This window comes from Sorex fumeus, unplaced genomic scaffold (assembly GCF_029834395.1).
Source record: "Sorex fumeus unplaced genomic scaffold, SorFum_2.1 ptg000128l, whole genome shotgun sequence".
NCBI classification, from domain to species: Eukaryota; Metazoa; Chordata; class Mammalia; order Eulipotyphla; family Soricidae; genus Sorex; species Sorex fumeus.
The window spans coordinates 22,199,357-22,219,701 of record NW_026606185.1 but is presented as its reverse complement, the minus strand read 5'-3'; the positions used below and the strand labels follow the sequence as shown (position 1 = coordinate 22,219,701).

The 20,345-nt window shown below is 44.0% G+C and overlaps 1 protein-coding gene across 2 annotated transcripts in view; it reads left to right on the top strand.

Moving 5' to 3' along the window:
* Window positions 1–14,041: 14,041 nt before the first annotated feature.
* The window catches only part of SMCHD1 (structural maintenance of chromosomes flexible hinge domain containing 1), a 114,672-nt gene continuing 108,368 nt past the window's right edge, over window positions 14,042–20,345 (top strand). For both annotated transcript variants that reach the window (XM_056138102.1, XM_056138101.1), the window contains exon 1: window positions 14,042–14,223. In XM_056138102.1, coding sequence (XP_055994077.1) covers window positions 14,047–14,223 — 177 coding nt within the window. In that variant the 5' untranslated portion in view covers window positions 14,042–14,046. The remainder of the gene's footprint in view (window positions 14,224–20,345) is intronic.

Sequence of the window (20,345 nt, the reverse complement as noted above, 5' to 3'; positions counted from 1 at the left end):
GTTACACCCACTAACTGCCCCTGGCGCCGTGTAATCCCATCAACAGCCAAGACCCAGAGACTATAAAACCCTGCTCCTGGAAGCGACGTCTTATTATCTAGTTCTTACCCTGGAGAACCTGGCAGGCTACCAGAAGTATCCTGCCCACACAGTGGAGTCTGGCAAACTCCCCGTGATGTATTCAGTATGCCAAAAACCAGTAACAATAATGGGTCTCATTCTCCTGACCCTGATAGAGCCTCAAATGTGGCACTTTTTAAAATCTCAGGGCTAGGATGAAAGAGACAGTACTGGGGCCTGCTCCAGACAATTGACGAACAACAGGATGACAGTGATACAGTGATAAAGTGATGTGCGGCTGGCCTCCAAGCCATGGAGTGAACCTCCTGGTACTTATCTCGGCTATTCTTGGGAGTTAGTCTCTTATTTTGTTACTTTATATTCCCCAGATGAATGCAATCTTTCTATGTCTGGCCCCTCTTTTTTTGACTCATTTCACTTAACATGATACTTTCCATTTAGTAAGTACCACTTGTATGTGAGTTTCATGACTTCATCTTTTCTAACAGCTGCATAGTACTCCATTGTGTAGATGTACCAAAGTTTCTTTAACCAGTAATCTGTTCTCGGGCACTCAGGTTTTTTCCAGATTTTGGCTATTGTGAATAGTGTTGCAATGAACATAGAAGTGCAAATGTCATTTCGACTGTACTTTTTTGCCTCTCCGTGATATATTCCCAGGAGAGGTATTGCTGGGTCAAATGAGAGCACAATTTCTAATTTTTTGAGAATCGTCCATACTGTTTTCCAAAGGGGCTGAACCAGTCGGCATCCCCACCAACAGTGAAGAAGGGTCCCTTTCTCGCCACATCCGCGCCAACACCAGTTGTATTTGTTCTTTTGGATGTGGGCCAGTCTCTGTGGTGTGAGATGATATCTCATTGTTTTGATCTGCATCCCCCTGATAATTAGTGATGTAGACCATTTTCTCATGTGTCTTTTAACTGCTTTCATCTTTTAAGTGATGGAAAGTATAATAAAATTGAACCAAAAAAAATAAAACTACTAAATTTACCCAAATTTTAAACATTACAAGTACTCAAATTTGTTTCAAATTAGCTTCATGGTTCATTCCAGATTATAGAAAGTTTTCAAAAGAATGACATACAGTATTTATGCATGAGTTTATTATTTTTATACTCTTGCAAAGAAATTTGACACTTGTGAAAATATATAGAAGTTATGTAAAGCACTGAGTTAATACAAAAACAGCTCAGTTCATAATATTATTTGGATCCTAAATGAGCTTATCTATGGAATATAAGTGTTCCAGTTTTATTATTTTTATATTAATCTATTTTTAATTAATTAATTAATTTTTATTAGTGAAACACCAAGAGGTATAGTTGTAGACCTACAAACCTTCATGCTTGGGTTTCAGTTATACAATGATCGAATACCCATCCTTCCACTAGTGCCCATTCTCCACGACCAATGAACCCAGTAGTGTTCCAGTTTTAGAGTTTAATAAATTTAGATTTTAGTCTCAACTCTATCAATTTCTAGCCATGTAAACATGGACAAGTGAGAAGTTAATTATTTCTGTTTCCTCACTTCTAATATAAATAAATATATGTACATAGCAGAATTAATCAAAATTATTAGCCCCTCAATGAATGGCAGATATCATTCCAACAGCTTTAGAAATAACAACCCATAATGTATCAATCAGGATTAGACACAGGAAAATAAGCTACTTCTAGATTTTTCTTAAAGCAGATAAGTATTTTAGACTAGAAAACAGTATCATCTGCAAATTTTCCAGAAGTTTGGTGAAGCTGACTTGGAAGCTACAAAGCCAAAAACTGCTAAAATCAGGGACTGGTTCCACCACTGCCAAGTATCCCTTACATAGCAGGCACAGCTCCCCCCTGGCAAAGGACACTTTGTGTGTCCTATGTGTCTCTGTTGGTTTCCTGCCTCACTATCAGGAGGCCTGAAACAGAGTGTCAGACTTGGGCAGCTGAGAGAAGCTCTGTGTGACCAAGGGTTAGATGAGGGGAAATTTTCCAAGCAGAGGAAGGACTTGAGAGTCTGTGGTAGCCACAAACATGGAAGTATGCACTCTGGGGGCAGGGAGAGACATGTTTTGATGTTTTGTGTTTGTCCCTCTCCTTCTGACTAACTTCCTTCAGCATGATACTCTCCAGACCCATTCATGAAGCAGTAAACTTCATGATTTCAGCTTTCTTATAGCTGAGTAGTATTCCATTGTATATATATACAATGTCTTCTGTTTCCTCATTCTTGGATACTTATTTTTATTGTTTTTGTTTTTTTGTTTTTGGGTCACACCTGGTGCTGCACAGGGGTTACTCTTGGTTCATGCACTCAGGAATTACTCCTGGTGGTGTTCGGGGAACCATATGGGATGCTGAGAATTGAACCCAGGTTGGCCGTGTGTAAGACAAATGCCCTACCCACTGTGCTATCGCTCCAGCCCCCCTGTTCTTGGATACTTGGGTTATATCCAGGTTTTGGTTACTGCGAACAGTGCTGCAATGAACATAAGACATGCAAATGCAAATGTCTTTTCTCAATTAATTTTTTTTTTTACAGTGAAGTAGATGCCAAGAAGTTGATATGCTGGTTCATGGTGGTAGTTCAATTCCTAGTTTTTGTGAGGCATGTCCATATTGTTTTCCATAAAGGCCTGACCAGTCAACATTCCTGCCAGAAGTGAATGAGGGTATCTTTTCCCCAAATCCACACCCACACTGGTTGTTTTTGTCCATTGTGACGCGTGCCAGTCTCACCTGTGTAAGATACTAACTTATTGTTGTTATGATTTGCATTTCCCTGATGATAAGTCATATACAGCATTTTTTTCAGTTATTTTTCTGTCCAGTAGTACTAGTTGTAAATATTCTTCCTTTTTTGGGGAGCGGGTGTATCATACCCAGAGATGCACAGGGGATACTCCTGGCTCTACACTCAGGAATTACTCCTGGCAGTGCTCAGGGGACCATATGGGATCCTGGGGATTGAACTCAGGTCGGTTGCATGCAAGGCAAATGCCCTACCCACTGTGCTATCACTCCAGCCCCAATACAGCATTTAAAAATTCTTATTATTTGTTTGAATTCACTGTTTTAATATACAGCATTTTTCCCCCTATGCCTTTGACCATTTTATGTCTACTTTGAGGAAGTTTCTGTTCATCTCTCCCACCTCTACCACCCCAGTTTTCCTCAAATGTTTCTCATGTGGAAAAAAAACACTGAGTAAAAAGAGAAGAAAATTACTGTTCTTGGAAGTGACTTTTAATAACAATGATATTCTTTAAAGAATAATAAAATAATTTGGCTTGCTTAAAACATAATAAAGCAAGAGTGATTAAAGAAGTACATACTATATTGGAGTTAGAGAGATAGTACAGTGGGTAGGGCATTTGCCTTGCAAGTGGCCCACTCGGGTTCGATCCCTGGCATCCTATGTGGTCCCCTGAGCACCACTGGGAGTAATTCTTAAATGCAGAGACAGCAGGAACCCCTGATCATCACTGGGTGTGGCTCCTTCCCAAAAAAGGAAGTACAATATTAGCAGGGGCTGGGATGAGGGAGGATCAGATGAGAAAGTCAGTGGGTCAGACTAGAAAACCCAGAGACTGAAATTATGAATTTATAGAAATGATGTGGCAAAAGTTGCACAGATTATATTAGGGAAAAGATGGCTGTCTTTAATAAATGTTGCTCAGACAATTATTCATTTAAAATGAACTTTGTCCTTTCAAATCAGAATTTACTGCTGCTCTATGCTCAGGAATCACTCCTGGAAGTGCTCAGGGAACAGAATCAGGGTCAATAACATGCAAGGTCAATGCCTTAACTATTGCACTATCTCTCTGGTCCAACATTTGGGTTTTTTAAAATGAAAACAAAGAGATAACTAAAAATACTAGAAAGAATTAAAATATCATTGACCAGAGAATAGAAAATTTGCAGTGTATTCCTATAAAGAAATACTGTATTGTATAGGGAAAAAGAAACACAGCTACTTACATTGACACAAGTAAATGTTACAAATACATTGAGACAAAAATATTTGCAGAAGAATGTGTAATGTCATCATATTGTGATTTCTGTTTTTTTGTTTTTGATTTTTATTTGTGTGTGAGGAAGTGTGTGTGTGTGTGTGTGTGTGTGTGTGTGTGTGTGTGTGTGTGTGATTTCTATTTTGAAAAATGTATTTGGTCTTTGTCTCTTTGTTTTCTTGGTTTTTGGGTCACACTAGGCATTGCTCTGCATCCAGGGATTACTTTTGGCAGGCTCCAGGACCCTATGGCATGTAGAGAATCAAACCTAAGTCAGCCACTTGCAAGGCAAGTGCACTGCCCTCCGTACTAAAGCTCTGGCCCCACCTTTAAGATTTCTTAAACTTGAGTGGAAACGGAGTCTTCTGTTATTCATAACAAGCACCTATGAGCTACATTCATGTTTGTTAATGAAGGGATTTTCTGAAAGCCCCTCAGGATGAGAACTGGTTACCAAGAAACCAATTTATCGTATTGCTTAGGGTGGGAGAGAAGCTAGAAGTTGAATCAATCACTGTATCACTGTATCACTGTCATCCTGTTGTTCATCAATTGCCTCGAGCAGGCACCAGTAACGTCTCCTTCATCCTAGCCCTGAGATTTTAGAAAGTGTCACATTCGAGGTTCTTTCAGGGTTAGGAGAATGAGACCCATCATTGTTACTGGTTTTTGGCATATTGAATACGCCATGGGGAATTTGCCAGACTCTGTCATGTGGGCAAGATACTTTTGGTAGCCTGCCAGGTTCTCCAGAGTAAGAACTAGATAATAAGATGTCGCGCTTCCAGGAGCAGGGTTTTATATTCTTTGGGTCTTGGTCATTGATGGGATTACACGGCGCGGGGGTGGGGGTGTGGGGTGGGGGGGTGTGGGGGGCATTTGGTGGCTATAACGCCTACATACTGGAAGATGGGGGATCTGGGTGGAGGAGGTCCCAGTCCCAATCCGAGCAGGCTTGGAGATCTACGTCCCGGGTCCCACACACCTGGGTTCCTCTGCTGGTTCCTTCATGCGCGAGGCTCGTCCAAATGTGTGGAGAGTGGTCTTAAGCACGGCTGTGGCTGGAACCAGAGGTCTTCAGCTGCCGGAACTCTGCTCGGGGTGGGGAGGGAAACTCAATCCACCCTCTTCCAAGGGACCCCGGTGAGGACAGCCAGGAGTGGAGGCAGGAGACTCTGTGCTGTTCTCTTCCAGGAGCTGGGTTTTATAGTCTCTAGGTCTTGGCCTTTGATGGGATTACACGGCACGGGGTGGGGGGGGGGGGGGAGTGGGGCAGTTGGTGGTGGGTGTAACACTTACATACTGGAAGATGGGTGACCTGGGTGGAGGAGGCCCAGTCCCAATCTGAGCTGGCTTTGAGATCTATGCCCCGGGTCCCACACACCTGGGTTCCTCTGCCAGTTCCTTCATGCATGAGGCTTGTCCTAAAGTTGAATCAATCATTAAACTTTTATTCTTTAATTTGGGAGGGGGGCTTTTTGGGTCACACCCGGCGATGCTCAGGGGTTACTCTTGGCTCTGCACTCAAGAATCACTCCTGGGGCTGGAGCAATAGCACAGAGGGTAGGGCATTTGCTTTGCACGCAGTGGACCTGGGTTTGATTCCCAGCATTCCATATGGTCCCCTAAGCAACGCCAGGAGTAATTCCTAAGTGAAGAGCCAGGAGTAACCCCTGTGCATTGGTGTGACCGCCGGGTGTGACCCAAAAAGCAAAAAAAAAAGAGTCACTCCTGGTGGTGCTCAAGGATGCTCGGGAGTGCTATGGGATGCCAGAGATAGAGCCCTGGGTTGACTGCCTGCAAGGCAAACACTCTGCCCACTGTACTATCACCCCAGCCCCAAATCATCAAACTTTTTGTTTGTTTGTTTGTTTGGGGGTAACACACCTGGCATGCTCAGGGATTACTCCTGGCTCCGCACTCAGAGATTGCTCCTGGCAGTGCTCAGGGGACCATATGGGATGCTGGGGCTTGAATCTGGCAAGCATCTTGCCCAATGTATTATTTCTTTGGCCATCAATCACCAAATTTAATGATTAATTCCTTTTTCCATAATGTGAAAAATAGGAAAAAAAGGACAGGCTCAGAGAACTTCCACCGATTGGTGATGATAACGTGCTTGCTGGAAGGCACATTGATACCCTGCATCTGCTGAACTGTCTCTTGGGCTGTTGGCTCCCTGTCCTGTGTGGCTCCCTGTCTGGTTGATTGTTGCATCCCCGCCTCTGATCAGAAATTTATGAATAAGCTGGTACTGTAGCAAACTGGTTTTTATTTTTTTTCCTTTTGGGTCACACCCGGCGATGAACAGGCCTTACTCCTGGCTCTGCACTCAGGAATTACTCTTGACTGTGCTCAGGGGACCATACGGAATGCTGGGAGTTGAACCCAGGTCAACTGTGTGCAAGGCAAACGCCCTACCCACTGTGCTGTCACTCCAGCCCCTCTAGTAAGCTGTTTTAATGAGCTCTTGTAACTTGTTCTCCTAGCAAGTTGGTGTGGGGGTGAGAAGGGAGTCACCCAACCTCTGATTAACAGCACAAGCAGCAAACCAACGGAAGATTGGCAGCTGAAGTTGTGGTTGTCCTGATAGTTTTACAGGACTGAGCTTTAACCTGTGAAATCTGACACCATCTCGAAGTAGAGCATCAGAATCTAATTAAACTGTAGAATTCCCAGGGGTATGGTAGAATTGCTTGATGTGTGGATTGTGGAAAATCCACACATTTAGGATCAGAAGTGAAGTCGTACTTTAGTTAAAAATTGAGAGTAGTGAAGATACCCAGCAAAAGTGTGCTTTTTTAAAATAAAAACTAGAAAAAATTGGAACTTTTTCGAATATTAAATAATCAAGTTGTAAATAGAAAGGGAAAAATACCTACACATTTAAGAACACAGCTATGCCATTCTGGGAGGGGCATACCAAGGCCTCCAAAAATATTAATAGCATTCTTTATCTAGCCATTTAAATCATGGCCTCAATTGCATATGTGAACTATTTAAGATAAAAATATAAGAATAAAAACAGATTGGACCAAAAAATGTCTTCACACAGGTGTTAGCAATTTTAAAGTAATAAAAACTATCATTTCTAATATAAAGAAAAAAGTTCAACTACTTGGATTTTGAAGAAAAAATAATCAGTTTTATAGCCAAAAAGAGGTAACACAAATAAATCATTTTTAGGGCCAGAGAAACAATACAGAAATGAAGGCACTGACCCTGCATGTAACCAACATTGTTTCTATCCCATCACATGTGATCCCCCAATATAGAGCCAGCAGCAGCTCCTTAGCACTGCTTGGGTGTGACCCAAAACCCCAAACCCAGATTAGAACAACAAAAGCAAAAATAAATACCGTAAGGAGTCAGAGAGGTAGCATAGAGGCTACAGTGTTACTTGCATGTGGCCACCATCTGGCATACCTCCTCCCCTGAGCATCAATGGGGTACAGTCTTAGAGGGCCTGAGCATTGCCAGATGTGGTCATAGAGGTGTCCCAGATAATCCCTGCACTGCAGTGTTTGAAGACCACATCTTTGGACTCTCACATTGAGTCAGAAGCCCAGATAGCTGAGAATAGTGGCTTCTCTGGTCTACCAAGCACTGCTTGGGAGACCCCAACAAAAATAACAGAAAAAAAATTAAGAGCTAGATCCATAGTACAGGGGTGTGCATCCACCTTGGGTTCGAGTCTCAGCACTTTGTGGTCCCCTAGGCACTACAGAAGTGACTCCTGAGAACAGAGCCAGTGGCAGCCCCTGGCATCACTTGGTGGGCCCAACACCCTCCCTCAAGAGTCCAAAGCAAAATCATTTTAAGATGCTGTATTCAAAATTGTGATATGGATCTTAAAACTAGTGTATCAGTAACAAGTGGGTAAAGATATATATATACATAACTAAAGATATAGTATGATATTAACAGAATAACACTTCAACTTTCCCCCCTTCTTTGATTTTACTTTAACCAAATCCTATCAACTGCCTATCCGAACTCAGTAGGCAAGGGAGATATGTAGTGGGTAAGGCTCTTGCCTTGTACAGGGCTCACTCCGGTTTGGCTCAATCCCTTGTACCATATATGGTCCCCTGAACCTTGCCAAGATTAAGCCCTGAAGGCAGAACCAGGGGTAAGTCAATAGGAACTCCAAATGTGGCCACAAATGTGGCAGAATCTCATGCCCCTGCATCTGGCTGTCCTCACAGGGGCCCCTTGGAGGGGGTGGGGGAGCGGGTTGAGTTCCCTCCCCACCCAGAGCAGAGCCAGGGCAGCTGAAGACCTCTGAAATCCAGCCACAGCCATGCTTAAGACCACTCTCCACATGTTTGGACGAGCCTCACGCATGAAGGAACTGGCAGAGAAACCCAGGTGTGAGGGACCCTGGGCTAAGATCTCAAAGCCTGCTCAGATCAGGACAGGGCTCCTGCATCCAGATCTGCATTCGCGGCCACAGGACCTCTTATTGTCTACTTCTCGCTCTCTCGGAGAACTCAGCAGGCTACCGAGAATATCTTGCCTGCGTGGCAGAGTCTGGCAAGCTCCCCGTGGCATATTCAATATGCCAAAACCAAGTAACAATGAAGGGTATCATTCCCCTGATGCTGAAGGAGCCTTCAATGTGGAACTTGCTAAAATCTCCGGGCAAGGAGGAAATCGATGAACAACCGGATGACAGTGATAGAGTGATAAAGTGATGAGAACTTTGTCAAAGATTATTATTATTTTGAACTATAGTAAAAATTATCATAATTTTTTTGAGTGCTGTAGTCACTCACTCCTGGGATGGTCCAAATCTATTTGGACCAGTCATGTGTGGAAGAAGTAACACTTCATTATCAGGTTCAAACCCTTAAGAAGAAATGCAGACCACCCAGACCACCCTCTCTGTGAAGATGCAAACCTAGTGAAGAGGAAAGAGAGTTTGATAGGCACTTACTCTTTGGAGAGCTTTCTTTTTAAAATTCTGTTACAGTAAAGAAATCAAGCTACACCTTAGAGATGCCTAATACAATAGAAATGAGCTTCATCTCCCACTAACCTCAACTGCTAGTCATATAAAGGAGACAGCCATGGATCATCCAACCGTAAATTCAAGCTGCCAGGTAATTGTTTCTGTTTATATAATCTCAAATGAGACCAGCAGAACTGCCCAGGTAAACTCAGTCCAAATTAAAAAACCATAATCAAATAAAAGTTTCTGTTTGAAGCAACTAAGTTTTTTAAAATAAGCAATGTATAATTAGATAGCATTCTTATTACTATGAAGTCGCTTTCCTTCTTCTCCCCCAGTTATGCTGAACCAGTAACACTAATATTGAATAAACTTTGAGCTATGGGTTAAATAAAGATGTAGATCTCTAGTTAAGGTTGCCAGATTGCTCACCCAAATATGCTCATAGGTCCTAAATAGCAACACTTCTAATCATCTTATTAATTCCATGACCAAAGACATTCCATGAACCATATATTTTATTAACATAACACAAGCATTTCAAGTTGTATTCAAATGGATCTCTAGAAGCAACTCTAAATGCCTATTAAACTAAGCCTTGCTTAGTTTCATCATCTGCATGGAGAGGTTGTTGATAGTGATAAAATTTTTTTGTTCAGGAAGTTTTGCGAATAAATAGCTGCCTTTACATGATTATGGAGAGGAATTGTGGTAAGACTACTTGAAATTGTCCAATTTTAGTTAGTGACAATATTTAAATTATTTGACTTAAATTTGGTCTTAATTTCAATAGTCACAGATGATTTCAAAAAATTTTCAATTTAAAGTAAATTACTTCTTGGGTTGCTGAGAATAATGGCATCAGAGACTCAAAATAGATTCTCTCATGGCTGTGAGATGCATTTTAGGTGAATATTAAAAAAAAACAGGAGCACTGTTTACATATGTTTGTGTATACACACACACACACACACACAAACACCACTCAAAGTGGTATTCAAGCATTATAGATTAAACTAAATTCTCATTAATGAATTTGTAAATTTTGAAAGGATTTTCCTTAATGCAGATGAAATAATATACCATGATTTTAAAAAAGCTCTCTGTTGGTAAATGATTTTACTATAGCAAATTTTATTTGCTTAATGTAACAATGCTATCGATGCAAAACCCACCAGAATTCACAATTCCCCAATACTACTGAACACAAATATATGAAACATCTTCTGAACAAGAATGCTAAGTTTATCTCTGTTCAGAAAAAGCAGCTATCGCTTGAGGATGCTTCCAGGTTGCTTCTTTTGCCGGTACCAAAATGATTTCATTGGCTTCTTTTCAGTTGGTGAGAAACACTGATTTTCCACTACTATGTGATACAAATTAAGGTCAAGACTTTTAGTTGAGTTTCTTGTTCTGTCATCTTTATTTCACTTTATTTACTATCATCAGATTTCACTAGGGACAGTTTTTTTTGTGTTTTATTTATTTAAAAATAATTTTTTAATAAAGGAAGTATTTCAGTGGAATAAACAGGTAGAACAATAACATAAGGACTGTAGCAGTGGGTCTTGGGCGCTTTGGTGGTGGTGGTGGGTGTTAGGGACTTTGTACATCAAAATCATGAAAATTAACACCGTTGTAAATAATCATGTTACCTAAACTATAACAATAATAAAAATTGGGACGCAAAAATAAATCTCAGAGTTTGTCAATCCTTTATTTTTTTTCCTTTGGCAGGGCTCTGAGAACCAAAAGGGATGCCAGGGATTAAACCTGGCTCAGGTGATGAGCAAGGCCAGTGCCCTGCCCATGGTGACATCTCTCTTCAATCCCCAGAATTTACTAGTCTTAAAGCTCAAAGCCCTAGAAGACCCGAGTTTCTACTAAAGAAGCTTGTGGTTTGTTGTAATGATGCCTTAAATCATGTTACAATAAATATATGTTTCTGGCTTTAAAAAAAATAAGTGCTTTAGGTTTGTTCTCCCAAGCCTGTGTTACCTCTTGAACATGCATCAAGGCTTGAGCTTTCAAACTTGTGTTCTCCCTTGACACGAATCTCTTTCTGCTTTTATGCTCTGGAGAAGCTCCTGCTCTTTCTTGAACACATATTTCGCAGCCCAGCCCCCATCACCCTGCACGTCCTTCTGAATAAATTTTGTTCAATAAAAACTATCTGAACTTCACATTAAAAAAAAAAGTACTTCACTTAACCCTGAAAAATCTAAATTTTCTTCAGAGTTTGAAGTATTTAGTATCTCTTTCACATCTGGAAACACTCTAACTTCCTATTTATTCCACAAAGCTCTCCTATTTTTTTTTCCACTATTATTACAACTTCGCTATTTTTTTTTTTTTGGTTATATCCTGCAGTGCCCAGGTGTTAGCCCCTCCCAATGCTTGGGGAACCATTGCATGTGTGGGATCATCTGCCCCACACATGCCAAATGTGTGCTCCAGCCTTTTGAGTTTAAGTCTCCAGTCCTTAAGTTCTAGACTTAAAGACTGTGTATTAATTCACTCCAAGAGAATTCAGTCTGGCATCTCAGGCCAAGGGACCAGATCCCAAGGGGCTCAAGAGGTGATTAACGTTTGGGGCGGCTACGCAGCAAAATATAAACACTTAAGGGGCACTTTAATATTTATACTCATGATAAGATGGCTAGTAAGAGTAAAAACTGAGGTCACTTAAAGAGAATTCAAGGGCTGGGTCATTTGAACTTATTCGTTTGTGATTGAAGTGGAATCAGGAACAAATTTATCATCTCCCTTTGGTGAAAACATTGTGAGTTTCTGAGAACAGAGGTTACTGGTAAATGGTTTTGGAGTTATTTTAGATTGCCATATTGCCACAGAAGACATTGACTCAAAGGCTGGAGAGACAGAAGACTGGAAGTGTTGCTTTGTATATGGGAAACCCAGGTTGAATCAGATTCTTAAGATCCCTGAGATCACCTCTGGGTGTAGCTCACCACTTACTCCAAACAAGCAAACAAACAAACGACACTGACCCTGACTTGATGACAAAACAATACTCAACATCTAGCAATAGCTGCTCAGAGTACTCTAGTACATTCTCTGGCAAAATTTTGGATTCCTTTTGGTAATTATGCTGAATTTTCTTCTAAAACCACGAGAGGAGGAACCCTTGTCTTGCATGTGTAAGCTCCTGCTTTCAATTCTCAATACTTTCAATTCACGAAAATACATAAAAACAAAATTTTTGTATGGATGTATTTATGTAATTTGAGTTACAGAGAAATAAAAAATCTCCTTAATGATGAATCTTTGTTCCTAGTCCCAATTTGACCAATAGAAGAGCAATAGTTCACCTGCAGTTAAAAGGCAAAACATGCCAAAGAAATATTTTAAGAGGCTGGTGCAATTCTACAACAGGTAGGATGCCTGCCTTGTACGTGGGTGACCCAGGCTTGATTTCCTCTTCACTTATGGTCCCCCACCAGGAGTCATACCTAAGCGCACTATCTGGTGGTGGCGTCAGGGGGGAGTGGGGAGGTGGTAGATCCGTAGGAAATGGAGTTTATTTGCCTTCTACCTTCCCCAACTTCTGCAGAAACTTAAATGACTTTTGACTAAAACTTGCCTCTTTCCAGTCTTATCTTCCACCACTTAACTGCTCTGTTCTCTCCAGTTCCAGTCCCTTTACACTCCCCTTAGGTTTCAGTGGCAATATTCTAGTCTAAGTATCTAGCCAAATTGCATGCACACGCCTTACAATTTTAGAACATCTTCATGTGTGAAAGTCAAGGTCCCAAACATACTCAGAATGTGAGTCTACTCATATAATTATGAAGATTTTGGCAACCCAACAAAATCTACCAATTTCTACCCAAAGATTTTGAGAATTGAAAAAATTCTCCACTCTACTACCATGTGTAGCGATTTTCACGCCTTCACTTTCAACTTTCAACGACAAAACTGCCACTTTAGGAGGGGGAGAAGCCGTGAGATCTGGGATCTTCATGGGATCCCCTACCTCCACAAGCAAGGCTTGCGTTCCAGCACTTCGAACTGTCTTCTAGGAGATCCCATTTCTGTTTTGTTTTTGGCTCAGCGGAACTCAGGGGTTACACCTGGCTCTGGACTCGGGGCTCTCTCCCGGGGGAACATGTCGGGGTCCACATGTCGCAAATTCACCCTGGTTGGCTGCGTGCAAGCAAGAGCCCCACCCGCTGCACTATCGCTGCGGCCCGCATGTATTTTATTTAACAGATCTCTGGGATTCCATTTCCAGTTTCGAGGGGGCGTGGGCCGATGGGGTGATGGGGTGATGGGCCCTCCCCGGGGAGCTCCGGACGCCCGCCTGCAGTCCCCGGGAGCAGGGCGCCATAACGTCTCGGGGCTCGGTTCAGACGTCGGCAGCACCCCCACACCCGCTTTGTTTTCACGATCCAAAGAGAAACACGAGCGACGGAACGGGGTGGGGGGGCGCCCAGCCTCGGGCCGCCCGCGGTCTCCCCGCGAGCACCCACGTGTTCGCAGAGGGGCTGCTGCAGCTTCGACCGGCATCCCCACCCGGCGCCCCGGCAGGTGCGCGGGGCCGCACGCCGGACCCTTGGCGCAGGTCGGCGGGTCCCCGCCCCTCCCAGCCCCCGCCGCCCCCCACCCCGCGCCTCTCTCCCGGCGCGGCGGGCGGAGGGGCGGCCCCGAGCGCGCCCAAGCCCCGCCCGGCCGTGCGCGGCCTGCAGGTCTCGCTCCGCCCCTCGACGCCGGGGCTGCCTCTTCCTCCTGCGCCAGGGGCTCCGGCGGCTGCTCGCGCCGCGCTCCGCGCTTGCGAGGCTGCTGCAGGCGCTGGCAGCGCGGCCTGGGGGTGGGGGCCCGGGCGCCGCGGGCCGCGGAAGTGACGCGCGGCTGCTGCGGGAGCACGTAGGACTCGGGGTCCGGGCCCGGGAACGGCTGCAGCGCCGGCTCGAGGCCTCGCGCGCCGTCCTCGCGCGTCCCGGGCTCCCAGCCGGCTGCTTCCCCCTCCCTCCCCTCCAACATGGCAGCGGCGGGCGGCGGGCCCGCGGCCGAGCCTGGCGAAGGCGGTGGCGGCGGCGACGGCAGCAGGACCGTGTACTTGTTCGACCGGCGCGAGGAGGAGGCCGAGCTCGGGGACCGGCCGCTGCAGGTCGGGGAGCGCCAGGACTTCGCCGGCTTCCGCGCCGCCGTGTGTCAGGTAGGGCGCCGAGACTGGGCGCGGGGCGGCGGCGGCGGCGGCGGCGGGGGGTGGGGGGCAGTAAACCTGTCAGCCGGGCCCGGGACCGCTCGTGGGGGGTCCCCCGCCGCGGCCCGGTCTCGGGGCGCAGGGTGGGGGTGGGGGTGGGGGCGCCCGCCCGGCGGGGCAGAGGCGGCCGAGGGTCGGGTTGGCCTCCCGCGACCTCAGCGCTCTCCGGGCGCTGCAGCAGCTCCCCGAGTTGGGGAAACCGCTCGGGTCCTGCGGGCGCCGCTCTGAGGAATTCTCTGGAGAAAAGAGCGGGCTGAGCACACCCCCCCCCCCGCCCCCCCATCCCCGGTGCCTCTGGTGGCGCGAGTCGCGCTGGTCGTTGGAAGTGGTGGAATTCCTGGAGGCGGTTTGCAATTGTGTTCTGGAAACGTTGCGTTGATTTCTGGGGCTTTCTGTCAAGGTTGGCGCTGCCCGCCCCGGTGGGCTCGCGCGTGGCTGCGAACCCCCCGCAAACTGCCCCCCAGCCCCGAGCGTGGCGGGCGGGGCGCTGCCCCAGAGCTGACGGTACCGAGGGGGTCCACGGGTATAGCGGGGGGGGGGGGGGGCGGACATCGAAAGAGGTTTCTGCCCCATTCTTGTTAGTTGGCTTTAAAAATGAACGACCAGAGCAGAGAATCTACTTCGAAGCGGGAAGTATTTTGTAGAGAAGTGATGCTACGGAAAGACTTGTCGTGCTTAATCGCTGGTTCTCTTTAAACGCCAACGAACGCTTATAGCGTCAAAGAAAAAAAAAGAAACTTCTGAAGCAGTTTTTAACTTCTGATTCAGCTGCTGGTGAGGCTGATGCTTTAATGCCCACGGAGAGGCAGAACTGGAGTCGCGGCGCTAATTGAAAGCCCGGAATAATTAATAAAAAGCCTTTTGAGAACGAGGATTATTCACAGCTGTCTTCCCAGTGTCCAGCACTGTGCCCTCCACGTATGCCTGCCCAGATTCGAAGGAATATTTGCACGAAAACCGAAATTTATAACTTTGGAAGTTTTTCGGTGTGGGGATCCAGCTCACGCACTTGGGAAGTGAATGGAATGAAAGCGCCTCTCTTTTGGTTCTAGTTCAGAAGCATCCCACAAAAAGGAAACGCTTCACGTTTATCATTTTTTATTGTAAAATATCAGCATACTAGGAAAAACAGGGAACCTGGGGGAGGAAATAAACCTTTGCTCGTGGTAAATGTTTGAGCTACTTTAAGTGCTTGAAGTAGTTTCTTTAGCCTTGCTTCCTCTCAGGTCCTACTAACTATAATATGTTCTCTATCATTCTCACTTAACAATAGTTAGGTGTTATTTTTTTAATGAAATTTTCATAATCAGAGTTTGAAATGGTAGGTTCTGTAGGACTGGCCACATACCTGCTTTTATGGGTGCTTATATTGTTTTCAGTTTTTGTCATTTAAGGAATGCCACGATAAACAACACCTTGAAATTTCATCCCCCCCCCCCCCCCCCCCGCATTAGTATAGAAATTTAAAAATGCAATTACAGGAACAGATGTCAGGAAAATTTTAAAAATCCATGGCATGTATTTTAAAATCGCTTTCCAGAAAGGTAGTGCTCCTTCATTCTCCTTTGAGAAGTTTTCTCCCTGTGGTGATGTGGAAAGACTTGTGTGTGTGGGTGTGTGTGTATGTAGGGGGGAGGTGTGTGTGTGTGCGGGGGCTGGACTGCTGTATGCATGAAACCTTAAAATACTCTTCCTTATCAGTCTCTGGATCTCTCTTCTATGAGTAGGATAGAGGAAGTGTTGTTGGTTTTTTGTTGTTTGTTTTTGGTCCGCACTCAGCGATGCTCCAAGCTTATTATTGACTCTGCACTCAAGGATGACTCCTGGCCAGGCTCAGAGGACCTCATAGGCTCCCCCCCATCCCCCATCGAACCTACAGGCAAATCCTACCTGCTGTACTATCACTCTGACCCCAAACTTATTACAGAAGTGGAAACTCTTGCCTATGGTGACCCATGGCTTACTATTGACTGTCATTAGATCTGTGGGAAATCCACATTTTATATACATAAATTTTTTTTGTTTTGTTTTTGTGTCACACCCAGGAGTGCCCTGGGAGTTCTCAGGACATCATATGGAGTGCCAGGGATGAAGCCCTGGTAGGCTGCATGCAAGGCTAGCACCCTCCATACTGTACTGTCCTTCTGGCGCCTCACTTTTTAAATATTGCAACACTATAAGCATAACAAAATAAGATGCTAAAGTAAAAGTAAAGGCCCTCCCGTTGATCATCGATTTGCTCGAGGTGGCCCAGTAACGTCTCCATTGGAGACTTTGTTGTTACTGTGTCTGGCATATCGAATACGTCACGGGGAGCTTGCCAGGCCCTGCCGTGCGGGCGACATACTCTTGGTAGCTTGCCGGGCTCTCCAAGAGGGGCGGAGGAATCGAACTTGGGTCGGCCATGTTGGCTGCGTGCAAGGCAAACGCCCTACCGCTGTGCTATAGCACAGCGGCAGGGAATAAGATAGTAATATAGAAAATTAACTCAGTTCACCGAGACAACAATCTACAGCAAATCTAGCAACAGAAATGGTTATTATCGATTCAATTTCACATCACACTTTTTGTTGGGTGCTGTTGGACAATGGACAAAGTAGAGCATAATCAGTGAAGCAACCAGAGGGAGAGAAACAGAAATTGAAGCACAAACTTCAGTGTGTTAAGCAGTTCATTCAAATTAGGATTTGAACCCAAGACCCTATGAAGCATCCACTTTTTTTTTAAAGTGGAGAAGGCTCTTTTTGTTTGAAAATTTACCTTTTAAAGCATAGACTATGCTTTAAAGATAGAATGCCACCTAATTTCATAGCTTTGTGACCATTACATGCATGAAAGACAATTAAATTACTAAAATAAGTCCAACATATATATATAATATAATTGGAAATGAGACTGGATTAGAAACTGATTCTAAAAATTTTCTTGGTGTTGCTAATTTTTTTTTTTTAAAGAAAACAGTGTCCACATTGTGCACTAAAACTTAATTTTCCTAGTTAGGAGATGAGAAAAAATAATGTATTAAAATTTTTCATTAAAGCTTAAACCAGTGTTTATAGTGTCAGAAAAGTATGAATCCAAGGAAAGCTTAGCTTGTTGGGGAAAGGGAGCAATGCAGAGGAAGGGGTGGATCAGAAGCTCTTAGACCTTTGATAAGCAGTTAAAGTGCTTTGATAACTCACCTGAGCTTTCATGGCTTTACAGGATTGAAGATTAGAAAAATGACTCACTTCACTAGTTGTTAATGTCCAGTCATTAAATCCTAGTTATGCAAACCCTTCTCAGGTCCAATTTTGAGGAAATGTCTACTTTTTCTTGGTAGGCCTATGAATTTTTGTTACACTAGTGTAACTATAATTATCCCATCATATTGTTATGAAAGGAGCGTAACCTCTTTATAAACCTAAAGATAATTTGTAGTTAGTGTATCCTTTTTTTTCCTTCCTTCCTTCCTTCCTTCCTTCCTTCCTTCCTTCCTTCCTTCCTTCCTTCTTTCTTTCAAAGAACTTTTGTACATAGCATGCAGCTATTTTGAAAAGAAGGTAGGGTGTAATGAAATGTGTGAGACTTGTAGCTGCCTACGAGGTAGTTAAATGAGACTGTGTTTGATAAACCTTGCACCACTTACAGCAATGAAATCGATTTAGCGTTTCCTAACCTTACTCAGGATGCAAGGGTAATTGATAAAAACTCCATGATGTATATAAAATCAAACAGTCCAACTTTTAGGGAAGCAAAATTTTTTCTCACCTTCCTTCCCCTCCCCCTTCCTTTTTTTTCCTTTTCTCCCTTTTCTCCTTCTCCTTTTTTCCCCCTCCCTTTTTCTTTCCCCTCATCTTCCCCACAAAGCTTTGATTTGAGAAAAACTTCTCCCACATCTCACAAATTGCAGCTGCTTAGGGAAGCAAGAATTTTATTCCTTCCTCCTGCCTTCCTCCCTCCTTCCTCACTACATTTCTCATAAAACCCAAATGATAAAATGACAGTATCTTTACAGTAGGAAGAACTGCTCCTGGTATTGCCCTGTACTGTTAGGCTGTATGTTATTTGAGATAATGCGGACTGCTTTAATCTGTATTCACTCAAGTCCAACATGAGTGTTCTTTGTTGTGTTCACTTAGGGATAAAGTCGTTGACTATAGCGCCAAAGACCAAATCATTAAAGGCTGTTTTGCGGGCTCCTTGTGTGTTTTTGACTTGATTGGGTTGTTGGATGGGTTGCAGATAATTTGAGGATTGGGCCTGGAGAGTATAGTGTGTAGGACACTTGTCTCGCATGCGCTCTTATTGCCTCCTGAACCCTCCTGAGCAGTGATTCCTGAGTATAGAGCCAGAAGTAACCCCTAAGCCTCCCCAGGTGTGACCCCCCTCAAAAAAATTGTTTTTAGAATTTTCTGGACTGCCAAACTGTTAGCCATTCCTAAATATTTTGTAAAATTGACTAGAGAAGAATTGTGCAGCAGGGAGTTTGAAGATAGCTAAGAATGTGATGAAGGGGAGGTTCTCAGTGTGACCCATTCGAGGCAGAGACATGTTTGGTTAACCCAGGAAAAAGGTTGGTTTAATGCCCTCTTACTGGGGGTGAGGGTGGAGTGGGAGAGCTCTCCTAAGGAGTGCCCAGGGTTGCAAAGCTGCTCTGGCCCTAGAGTTGTGGACTACCCGGGTCACCCCAGCTTTAATGGGGTGGGGGTGGGGGTGCTTCCAGGCTGCACCTGATGATGCTGGGTATGAAATAGGTCACATGTAAAGCATGTACCTTAACCCCTGTACTGTCTTTCTGGCCCCTGAAATGCACTTATAAAAATGAAAAAAAAACTAAGTGAAACACTTGTTCCAATAGAATGTTACAGGAAGAATGAATAACTTTTATCAAGATTCAGGGCCTGGCTAGTTTGTCTAATAAGTTGATTTCAGATTAAAAAAAATATTCAGAGCTAGGGACTGGAGCCATTGTTCAGAAGGTAGGGCTCTTATCTTTCATGTGGTCAACTTAGGTTTGATCTCTGGCATCTCATATGGTCCCCTGGGCCCCTCCAAGGAGTGATTCCCTCAGCGCAAATCCTGAAGTAAGCCTTGAGCACTACTGGGTTTGACCACAAAAACAAAACAGAACAAAAAAAAAAACAAATTCTCTAAAATCAATATATTATAGAGCTATGATAAAGGATGACTTCTGTAACAGGTAATAGACTAAACTGAAGACAGTGAAAACTAGATCAATGATTAAAGAGTTTTTAATAAAAATCCTTATTGGTTAATCCTAAAGGAAGCACCAACTCCCACTCTGAATACTGAATTTGTGCTAAAGAAAAATGCTAAAGCCTTTATCCAACTTCTTATATTAACTATATTTCCAGATAACCAGGGAGCTCTATTAAATGAGGCAAAGCAGCTCTTTAAAAAATTATAGCTAATTTTACAGAAATAGAGTCATCAGAATACCACCATCAATGGATGAACTTTATCAGATAAAAATTTTATTATGGAGGGATTCCAGCTGAAGGTACTTAATTCTCTAACTTGATGTTAACATTGTTCTAAGTAATGCTATATCCATATATTTATTATTTGCCACCTCCTGAGGCATATACTGTGTACCAGGATCATTTTTGGAGTACTTTTTGTCCTAAAGAAATTGAACCTAAGGCTTAATTACAACCCCTTAAAAAAAAACCTTTCAAGACCAGGGAGATAGTACGGCAGGTAGGGTGCTTGCCTTGCACACACCTGCCAGGATTCGATCCCCTCCAGGAGTGATCCTCAAACACTGCTGGACACTGCTGAACACTGCCCCAAAACAAACCAAAAATTTTAAAATAAAGCATTAGCACAGCAGTAGGGCATTTGCCTTGCGAGCTGCCGGCCCAGCTGAGCCGGGTTCGATTCCTCCACCCCTCTTGGAGATCCCGGCAAGCTACAGAGAGTATCTCGCCTGCATGGCAGAGCCTGGCAAGCTCCCCGTGACGTATTCAGTATGCCAAATACAGTAACAAGTCTCACAACGGAGACGTTACTGGGCCCGCTCAAGCAACTCTATGAACAACGGGAGGACAGTGCTACAGCTAAACAAATAC